This window comes from Grampus griseus, assembly GCF_964374135.1.
Source record: "Grampus griseus genome assembly, chromosome: 20".
In the NCBI taxonomy this organism is placed as follows: domain Eukaryota; kingdom Metazoa; phylum Chordata; class Mammalia; order Artiodactyla; family Delphinidae; genus Grampus; species Grampus griseus.
Genome location: NC_139014.1, coordinates 52,732,967 through 52,744,460, shown reverse-complemented (window position 1 = coordinate 52,744,460; position 11,494 = coordinate 52,732,967). Strand labels below are relative to the sequence as shown.

General features: G+C 35.6%; 1 protein-coding gene across 1 annotated transcript in view; it reads left to right on the top strand.

Annotated features, from left to right (window-relative positions):
* Positions 1-1,587: 1,587 nt before the first annotated feature.
* The window catches only part of TAOK1 (TAO kinase 1), a gene marked incomplete at its 5' end in the record, with an annotated part of 94,132 nt that continues 84,225 nt past the window's right edge, over positions 1,588-11,494 (top strand). Inside the window, one exon of the mRNA XM_082678589.1 lies at positions 1,588-1,719. Within this exon, the coding sequence (XP_082534715.1) occupies positions 1,588-1,719 (132 nt within the window). The remainder of the gene's footprint in view (positions 1,720-11,494) is intronic.

The window sequence follows — 11,494 nt, the reverse complement described above, 5'->3', positions numbered from 1 at the left end:
CATGGAACTGGTTAGAGAATTTTAATGTAAAATAATTCTGGTAATAAAGGTACTATAACTTGATCATTCAGAGTTCTTAAATAAGTCTTAAGTAACACTGCAGGTTTTTAAAAAATAGGTGGATTAATTGAATAATAATACTTTGTATGGAATTTACTTCAATCTTCTGTGATCACATATTCTTAGAACTATAATTGAAACACTTTGCAGGGAACTTGCAGAGCAGGAAAATTGGTAAATGTATATGGAGCAGCCTAGAAAGTGTGTTAGAAATGAAATACAAATTAATAATTTAAATGTTTTTATTGCAGTGGAGTGTTAATTTAAGGAGGTACAAAAGACATGTAAATATGTTTTGTGTAGTTACAAGGAAGTTTTCTACCAAAAATTAAAATTGGTTCAGTTGACTTCACTAAAAATGAGACCAGTAGTTACCTGCTTAAAAGTTGTGTGAAGTGGGGGAGAATTGACTAGAGTCTAATGAAATCAATTAGGAGGCAAATGAAATACATTTTGGAGGGTTTTCTTTTTTTTTTTTGATTGGTGAATTTATTTAGGTTAAAATAGCTGACATTTAATGTAGTGCTTACTATGCCTGAGTACTAGTCTATGCTTGTATTTATTAACTGATTTAACCTTTACAACCACTGTATTAGGTAGGATATTATTTTCACTTTACAGATTAGGAAAATAAGGCTACTCAAGTTCGCAGTTTATAAATAGTGTTGCTAGGATTCATATCCAGGTAGTAACATTCCAGAACCTAGGTTCTGAAGTTTCTCAGTAATGACAGCCATTTTTTAAATTGGGTATCTGATATAGAGGAACTGATAGCAGAACCACCAGGGAATTTATTGGTTATCTGTAATGTCTACTTATCTAATGCAGCAGATTTGATAAAGGCCATATTTTAATGTGAATCAGGTTTACAGGGGAAGCAGTTGTCTGCATTAAATTCATTACTTTCTCCTACTGCATTTTTCTTTGGAATGTTTGTGTTAGAGTTGATTGAACACTGGCATATGGTATCTGAAAGGAAAAGAAAGACAGCTAACTGAGTTAAATCCTTTGTGTATTTTCTTATATTTGAAAATCATCCTGTTGTTAGAAACCTATTACTGGTACATCTTAAGTTGTCATGCATGTTTTTTTAATGGTCTGTGTGTTCTATTATCTCTTCTGCCAATGGGCTCACTACCTCAGAATTAGATAAGGATTAGATAAGCCTTCCAAGATACAAAGATTTAGTTAATTTTTAAAAGTATATGTACAGTAATACCCTATGTATAGTAGGACTCATTTTTTTAAGCACCACAGGTGATCGTGATGATGAGCCAGATTTAGGAACTACTGCACTAGTAGATCACACTTCCTTCTCAGTGAAATTCTAGGCCTGAGATAATTTTGTATATACTATCAGAAAATGATCTTATACTAATTATTCTTAGCAGCTTTTGGTTTTCCTGACTTTTTTCTTTTCTTATTTCTCTACAATAGTTTATGCCAGCGTGGCTTCATTCATACAGATGAACCAAGGATTGGGATAGCAAAATAAAATTAGAATCAGACAGCTGATTGCCCAGCAGGATGCCATCAACTAACCGTGCGGGCAGCCTGAAGGACCCTGAAATTGCAGAGCTCTTCTTCAAAGAAGATCCAGAGAAGCTCTTCACAGATCTCAGAGAAATTGGCCATGGAAGCTTTGGAGCAGTGTATTTTGTAAGTGTTAAAGGCTTAATGTCAGTGACCAGGATTTACTTAAAATCCAGTCCTGGCAAAATGAAAAACAATAATATAAAGAGACAGACAGAGGCCATAGTCCATTATATAGTTACATGCATAGGTGTGTGTGTGTGTATAATATGAAAATAGCTTTATTTATTGAGTTTCTTGGATTATTGAAAAAATGGAAACGAATATTATTTTACTTTGACTTAGTGTTTAGAATTTTTAGCACACTGTTTTTAGGAGTCATATGACTTGCATTGCTATAGAATTAAATATTGCAGAACACTGACTTCTGTAAAGTTCCTTACAGAGTCAGTTTTAGTTTTGTGGAAATCTAGGATTATTATTTGGCAGAAGGATATGTACCAAAGTTTTTTTTCTTGTGTGCGTATGTGTGTATTTTGTACTTAAAAAACCCCAAAAAACACCAGATTTGCCATTTTAACCATTTTAACTGTACAATTTGTGGCATTAATTATACTTACAATGTTTACAACCATTACCACTATCTATTTTCAAAACTTTTTCATCACCCCAAACAGAAGCTCTGTATCTATTAGCAATAACTCCTCATTTCCCCCTCTACCCAGCTGGTGGTAACCTCTAATCTACTTTTTGTCTCTATGAATTTGCCTAGTCTAGATATTTCATATAGTGGAATCATACAATATTTGTACTTGCATGTATAGCTAATTTCACTTAGCATAATGTGTAGCATAATCACTTGGTGGGTCTTTGATGTTGTAGCATGTATCAGTACTTCATTCCTTTTTATAGCTAAATAATATTCCATTGTTTGTATATGCCATGGTTTGTTTAACCATTCATCTGTTGATGGGCACTAGATTATGTCTACCTTTTGCCTATTGTGAATAAATGCTACAATGAACATTGGTGTACAAGTATCTATTTGAGTCCCTGTTTTCAATTTTTGGTATGTACCTAGAAGTGAAAATACTGAATTACATAGAAATTCTATGTTTAACTTTTTGAGGAACTGCCAAACTGCACCAGAGTGGCTGCTTCATTTCCATTCCCATCAACAATGTACCATTGTTCCAATTACTCCATGTCCTTGCAAATGCCTATTATTGTCTGTTATTTTGATTTTAGCCCTCCTACTAGGCCTGCAGTAGTATCTTGTAGTTTTGATTTGCATTTCCCTAATGACATATGTCGAGCATTTTTTCATGTGCTTATTGGCCATTTGTGTATCTTCTTTGGAGAAATGTCTGTTCAAGTCTTTTGCCTGTTTTAAAAGTTGGGTTTTTTGTCTCTTTGTTGTTGAGTTGTAAGGGTTCTTTATGTATTTTGAATATTAAATTATTGGATACATGATTTGAAAATATTTTCTTGCATCTGTAGTTTATCTTTTCTCTTTCTTGATAATGTCGTTTGATATACAAAAGTTTAAACCTTGAATGAAGTGCAGTTTATCTATTTTTTCTTTCGTTGCTCATGCTTTTGCTATCATGTCTAAGAATTCATAGCCAAATCCAAGGTCATAAAGATTTACCCCTGTGTTTTCTTCTAAGAGTTTTATGGTCTTAACTCTTCTATTTAGGTAATTGATCCATTTTGAGTTAATTTTTGTATATGTTGTGAGGTGGAGGTCCAACTTCATTCTTTGCATATGGAAATCCATTTGTCCCAGTACTATCTGTTGAAGAGACTGTGTTCCCCACTGAATTGTCTTGACATCCTTGTCAAATCACTTGGCCATATTGTATACATTTATATCTGAACTCTCTGTTCTATTCCATTTGTCTTTATGCTAGTACCACACTAGCATACTAGCATGTTTTGATTACTGTAGCTTTGTAGTGAGTTTGAGATCAGGAATAACTTTATTATTCTCTTTAAGGACAGTTTTGGCTATTTGGGACCCCTCTCAATTCTGTATGAATTTAAAGAGTAGCTTTTCCATTTCTGTGAAAAAGCCTGTTGGAATTTTGATAGGGATTGTTTAAATCTGTAGATCATGTTTGGTAGTATTGGCATGTTAACAATATTAAGTCTTACAATCCATGAACACAGCATGTCTTTCTAAACATTTATTTAGGTCTTATTTAATTTTGTTTAGCAATGTTTTGTACTGTTCAATGAACTATGTTCTGATGAACCTACATTGACGTAGCATACTCACCATAGTTTATATCAGGGTTCATTCTTAGTGTTGTACATTCTTTGGGTTTGGACAAATGTATAATGACAAGTATCATTATAGTATCATATAGAGTATTTTCACTGCCCTGAAAAAAGCTCTGTGTGCAGGTTTTTGTGTAGACGTAAGTTTGCAATTCCTTTAAGCAAATACCAAGTGCTATTGCTGGATAAGATAAGTAAGAGTGTGTTTAATTTTGTAAGAAACTGCCAAACTATGTTCTGAAGTGGCTGTACCATTTTGCATTCCTACCAGCAGTGAATGAGAGTTCATGTTGTTCTGAATCCTAACCAACCTTTGATGCTATCAATGTTCCAGATTTTGGCCGTTCTAATTAGTATGTAGTGTTATCGCATTGTTATTTCCATTTCCCTGATAATATATGATGTGGACTATCTTTACAAATGCTTATTTGCCACCTGTATATATTCTTTGATATATACAGATATATACCTGGTATATAGACCTCTGTTAAGGTCTTTGGCTCATTTTTTTAATCAGGTTGTTTTCTCATTTAAGCGCCCAGTGGGTCCAGGGCTTTTCTTTTTTGGGAAATTTTGTTTTTTTTTTTTGGGTTCGTGGGCCTCTCACTGTTGTGGCCTCTCCCATTGCGGAGCACAGGCTCCAGACGCGCAGGCTCAGCGGCCGTGGCTCACGGGCCCAGCCGCTCCGCGGCATGTGGGATCTTCCCAGACTGGGGCATGAACCCACATCCCCTGCATTGGCAGGCAGATTCTCAACCACTGCGCCACCAGGGAAGCCCTTTGGGAAATTTTTGATGACTTATTCAATCTCTTTACTAGTTACAGTAAGTAATAATAATAAGTAATATTATTCAGGTTTTCTATTTTTTCATCCTTTAGTCTTGGTAGGTTTTGTTTTTAGGAATTTGCCCATTTTGTCTAATTTGTTGGCATAGTACTCTCTTATAATGCTTTTTATTTCTGTAGAATCAGTAGTAATGTTCCCACATCCATTTCTAATTTTAGTAATTTGGGTCTTCTCTTTTTTCTTAGTGTGTGTAGGTAAAGGTTTATCAATTTTGTTGATCTTTTTGAAGAACCAACTTTTGGTTTCAATTATTTTGTCTATTTTTTGATTCTTTCACTTATCTCTGCTTTAATCTTTATTATTTCCTTCCTTCTGCTAGCTTTGCATTTAGTTTTTCTTTTTCTGGCTTTTAAGTTGTAAAATTAGGTTAATTTGAGATCTTTCTTGTTTTTTAATGTGTTTATAGCTATAAATTTCCTCCTGAGCACTTCTTTCACTTGGTTCCATAAGTTTTGATATGTTGTATTTTTGTATTAATTCAGCTCTCAGTATTTCTAATATGCCTTGTGACTTCTTCTTTGATACATTGGTTGTTTAAAAGTGTGCTGTTTAATTTTTACAATTTTGTGAATTTTCCATTTTTCCATTTTCGTTATTGATTTCTGACTTTATCCCATTGAGGTCAGAGAAGATACTTTGTATGATATCTATCTTTTAAAATCTACTGAGACTTGATTTTTGGCATAACATATGGTCTGTCCTGAAAAATGTCCCATGTGCACTTGAGAAGAATGTGTATTCTATTGTTGTGTATAGAATGCGTATTCTGTTAGATCTAGTTGGTTTATTGTGTTAAGTCCTCTATTTCCCTGCTTGTCTTCTGTCTGGTTGTCCTCTGCTTTATTATGAGTGGGTTATTGAAGTCTCCAACTATTATTGTAGAACTGTATATACTTACTGATCTGTCCATAGGTGTGTAAATGTTTATAATTGTTATATTTTCTTGCTGTATTGAACCTTTATTAATAAATAATGTCCTTCTTTGTTTTTTATAACCTTTTTTGATTTAAAGTCTTGATTTACAAGTCTTTTTGTGGACCCAATTTTTCATTTCTTTTAAGTAAATACCTAAGATTTGTTGGAGTTGTTGGATCATAGGGCAGGTGTATGTTTAGTTCTATGCCAATTGCCAGACTTTTTCACTAAGTAGAAAGTTTACATTCCCATCTACAGTGTATGAGAATTCTTTTTGCTTCATATCCTTGCCAGCATTAGATGTTGACAGTCATTTTAATTTGAGTTATTCTGATGGGTGTGTAATTGTATTTCAGTTAGGTTTTAATGTACACTTCCCTGCTGATTGATGTTGTTGAGCTCTTTTTCACAGACTTAATGATCATTCACATATCTTTGGAAGTATCTGTTCAAATATTTTGCCCATTTTTTGAAAATCAGGCTTTCTTTTTAAATTGAGTTTGTAGAATTTCCAGGATACTTGGTCAATCAATATATGTTTTGTGAATATTTTCTTCTAGTATGTGCACTGGAAAATTATATATATTCTGCAGTTTATTGGGCGTGATTATCTATGTATGTCAAGTAGGTAACATTTTTTGGTTATATTCTTCAGATCTTTTGGGTTCTTTCTGATTTTACTAGTTTGTTTTTGGTCTGTGTGTTCTATCAGTAACTGAAAGGTATTTAAAAATCTCCACTGATAGTGGATTTATCTAATTTGCTTTTTAGCTGCATCTTGTTTTACTTTATACATTTCTGATCTATGTTACTGGGAATGTACAAATTTAGGATTATTGTATCTTGTTGAATTGTCCCACTATCATTAAAATTCCACTCTTTACCTTTCTTAGTATTTCTTGCTTTAAAATCCACTTTTGTGTGTGTGTGTGTGTGTGTGTGGTACGCGGGCCTCTCACTGTTGTGGCCTCTCCCGTTGCGGAGCACAGGCTCCGGACACGCAGGCTCAGCGGCCATGGCTCACGGGCCCAGCCGCTCTGCTGCATGTGGGATCTTCCTGGACTGGGGCACGAACCTGCGTCCCCTGCATTGGCAGGCGGACTCTCAACCACTGCTCCACCAGGGAAGCCCTAAAATCTCCTTTGATATTAATGATAGCTTTCTTTGGTTAATGCTTATGTAGTGTATTTCTTTTTCCTTTTCATTTATTATTTCTGGAACTTTATTCTAAAGTATTTCTCATCTTTGTTGTTTTTTCCCCCACGAATTTTTTTCCACCTTTATTGTGATATAATTGACATATAACATTGTGTAAGTTTAAGGTGTACAGTGTGTTAATTTGATACATTTATATATTGCAAAATGATTACTACTATATCATTAGCTAACACCTCCATCCCACCACATAATTACCATTTCCTTTTTGTAGTGAGAACATTTATGATCTACTCTTTTAGCAGCTTTCATGTATATAATAAAGTATTATTAGTTGTAATCCCCATGTTGTACATTAGATTCCCAGAATTTGTTAATCTTATAACTTGTACCCTTTGGCCATTATCTTCCCTACCCCCAACCCCTGGTAACCATCACTCTATTCTCTGTTTCTCTGAGTTCAGCTTTTTTAGATTCCACATATAAGTGATAATAAACAGTATTTGTCTTTCTCTGTCTTACTTATTTCACATAGCATGATGCCCTCACGTTTCATCCAGGTTGTTGCAAACAGCAGAATTTTCTTCTTTTTCATGGCTGAATAATATTCTGTTGTTTGTATGGACACACACTACATCTTCTTAATCCATTTATCCTTTGATGGACACTTCAAGATATGGTTGTTTCCATGTCTTGATTATTGTGAATAATGCTGTAATGAACATGGAGGTGCAGATATCTCTTCAAATCGCAGTTCCAATTCATTTGGATATATATCCAGAAGTAGAATTGCTGGATCATATGGTAGTTCTATTTTTAATTTTTTGAGGAGCCTCCATACTGTTTTCCATAGTGGCCATACCAGTTTATGACCACTGCACACTCTTGCCAACACTTGTCATCACTTGTCTTTTTCATAATAGCCATTCTGACAGGCGTAAGGTGACATATCATTGTGGTTTTGATTTGCATTTCCCTAATGATGAGTGATATTTTCCTGTACCTGTTGACATATGTCGTCTTTGAAAAAATGTCTATTCAGGTCCTCTACCTATATTTTAATTAGGTTGGTTTTTTGTTTTTGTTTGTTTGTTTTTTGCTATTGAGTTTTATGAGTTCTGTATATATTTTGGATATTAACCCCTTATCAGATACATGATTTGCAGATATTTTCTCCCATTCCATAGATTACGTTTCCATTTTGTTGATTGTTTCTTTCGCTGTGCAGAAACTTTTTAATTTGATGCAGTCCCACTTATTTAATTTTGCTTTTGTTGTTTGTGCTTTGGGTGTCATATCCAGAAAATTGCTGCCAAGACCAATGTCAAGGAGCTTTTTCTCTATCTCTGTTTTAACTGGAGTGTTTTGCCCATCTATATTTGATGCTGTTACTAACATAGTTGGGCATAAGTCTGTTTTCCTATTTGATTTTTGTTTGTCCTATCTGTTCTTTCTTTATTCCTCATTCTTGCCATCTTTTGAATTAATCAAGTGTTTATTGTTTTTTTGTTTTAAAATATAGGTTTTAATTCAGGTATGGAAAGACCAAAGACCAGGTAACAACTGCCATTGAAAAGATAGTTTAGGGATTTCCCTGATCGTCCAGTGGTAAAGAATCCCCCCTTTCAATGCAGGGGACACGGGTTCGATCCCTAGTCAGGGAACTAAGATCCCACATGCCGTGGGGCAACTATGCCTGTACACCACAACTAGAGGGAAGCCTGAGTGCTGCACAACTAAGACCCGATGTAGCCAAAAATAAATAATAAGTCTTTAAAAAAAAAAGAAAAGATAGTTTATTATACTCATAGATTCCAAGAGAAGAGGGCATGCCATGCCAGAGAGGGCCACTTGGGGAAGCACTGGTATAAGTGAGAAAGCAAGGGAAAAAGCATGGGCAAGAGCCTTGTGGTTTCTGTGGGAATAAACAAGTGAAGCAGGGTAAGCAAGTTTTGGATTAACTACTTTAATTTTAGCAGGCCGTGGGTAGAGGGGCTGTCCCTGGTTGTCTGGCTCTTGGCCCTGTGGTGATTAGAATATGGTGTAGGGGCTCATAGTGTGAAGGCATTGGAGATACAGGCTCTGGATTTGTGGTTTGTATATGAAAGAAGTGCTTGTTTTTTCTCTCTAGGAATTAGCTAGCTCTGGGAGTATAGTCTCTTCCTGTTAGCAAGGCCCTAGCTGTCAAAGCGTCAGATTACAGCAATTTAGAAGATATGATTAATATATTTTTTCTCACAATTAACCTTTTGGTTATACAGTCCTTTATTATTATTTTAATTGTTACCCTAGAGATTGTACTATATATTCTTGACTTATTATAGTTAACTTAAATGAGCACTTTTACCACTTCTCAAACAATGTAAAACCTGTACAGTATTTCAACTTTCTCCTGTTTTTTGTGCAGTTTTTCTCATACATTTTACTTCTAAAATGTCCATTTGATTCCCTTTTTTTTTTAAAAAATATTTTATTTATTTATTTGGCTGCTCTGGGTCTTAGTTGCAGTGTGTGGGATCTTCATTGAGGCATGAGGGATCTTTTTTTTTTTTAGTTGCAGCATGCGAGATCTTTTAGTTGTGGCGTGCAGGATCTTTTAGTTGTGGCATGCAGAATCTTTAGTTGCAGGATGCAGGATCTTTAGTTGTGGCATGCAAATTCTTAGTTGCAGCCTGTGGGATCTAGTTCCCTGACCAGGGATCAAACCTAGGCCCCCTGCATTGGGAGCTTGGAGTCTTAGCCACTGGACCAACAGGGAAGTACCCCCCCACCCCCCGCTTTTTTTTAAGACTGTCAGTAACTCCAGTATTTGAGTCTACATTGGGCCTATTTATATTTCCAGTTTTTTCCTTTTCAGTATTTGGTCCACTTTTTAGCATGCCTTACAATTTGTGATTGGTTACTCTTCTTTTTAGAGGAGAATTTGTAGATGTTTTGGATGGTTCTATTTTTCTTCAAAGACAGTTGTGGTTTCTTTTGGTAAGCTGATAGTATAGTGTTGAATCACCTTGAGGCTTGGTTTTAGGCTTTATTAGGGCTAGTTGATGTCAGTTTTGCCCTTATTACTAGGCCTTTGCCCTTACTCTTAAACCATGGCTCTTCTAGAATCCCAACTGACTGTCTAGGGCTTCCCTGGTGGTGCAGTGGTTAAGAATCCGCCTGCCAATGCAGGGGATATGGGTTCGAGCCCTGGGCCGGGAAGATCCCACATGCCGCGGAGCAACTAAGCCGGTACACCACAACTACTGAGCCTGTGCTCTAGAGCCCGAGACCCACAATTACTGAAGCCCACGCGCCTGGAGCCCGTGCTCCACAAGAGAAGCCACTGCAGTGAGAAGCCTGCACACTGCAACGAAGAGTTGCCCCCACTCGCTGCAACTAGAGAAAGCCTGTGCACAGCAACGAAGACCCAACACAGCCAAAATAAAATTAATTAATTAATTAATTAATTTATTACCAAAAAAAAAAAAGCTCAAGCAGTTTGGTGGGGTTTGAATTCCAACCTCCTCTCCAGCACTTTTTGTCTTCTGAAAGCTCTGCTTACCTTTTTAGTCTTCCAACTGCTGTTTTCTTTTGGGTTTCTGGGAGTTTTAGGCAGTACATACTTAGGAGTTGACTGTTCACTTGAGGAGAATTCGCAGATTTTTGAGCTGCTTCTTTTCAGCTCCCTCTTCTGTGATTATGCCTTTTTTTCCAATATATTAACCTTTACAAAAAATTGAAATATTGTTGATTTACAATATTATGTTTCAGGTGTATAGCAGAGTGATTCAGTTATATATATTTCAGATTATTTTTCATTACAAGTTATCGTAAGATATTGAATATAGTTCCCTGTGCTATACAGTAAATCCTTGTTGCTTATCTATTTTATGTATAGTAGTTGTATGTATTAATCCCACACTCCTAATTTATCCCTTCCTCCCTCCCTTTCCCTTTTGGTAACCAGAAGTTTGTTTTCTATGTCTGTGAGTCTGTTTCTGTTTTGTATGTAGATTTATTTGTATTATTTTTTAGATTCCACATATAAGTGATATCATATAATATTTATCTTTTTCTGTCTGACTTCACTTTGTATGGTATTTTCTGCATCATTCATGTTGCTGCAAATGGCAATATTTCACTCTTTTTTATGGCTGAGTAATATTCCATCATATATATACCACATCTTCTTAAACCATGATTGTGCTTTTTAAGTTCCAGACGCTTTGGAAGCTCCTGTCTCTGGCTTCTCTCCTCAGCCTAGCTTCCTCCTTGGACTCTTGTTTTCCTGTAATACCACAAGTTCAAGGATGAAGCTGGAGTAAATTTATTGCTCACATTGGATACTGTTCTTCTCTCAAGGCTTCTGGTCTCTAAAGCTTTGCCTACATTTGTTGCTCTCCAGTAGTTTCATACAATTGTTTTACATACATTGACTGCTTTGATTCTTGTTTGGGCTTTTGGGACAGTCTAACAGAAACATGGCAAAAATTAGTGGTGAAGTTTCCCTTGATTTATGTTTGATATTATTTGTACTTGCGTAGACTTTTCATATATCCTACTCTAAAGATATGTGGTTTTGTTTTTTTATTTTTATTTATTTATTTATGGCTGCATTGGGTCTTCGTTGCTGTGCATGAGCTTTCTCTAGTTGTGGTGAGTGGGGGCTACTCTTCGTTGCGATGCATGGGCTTCTCATTGTAGTGGCTTCTCTTGTTG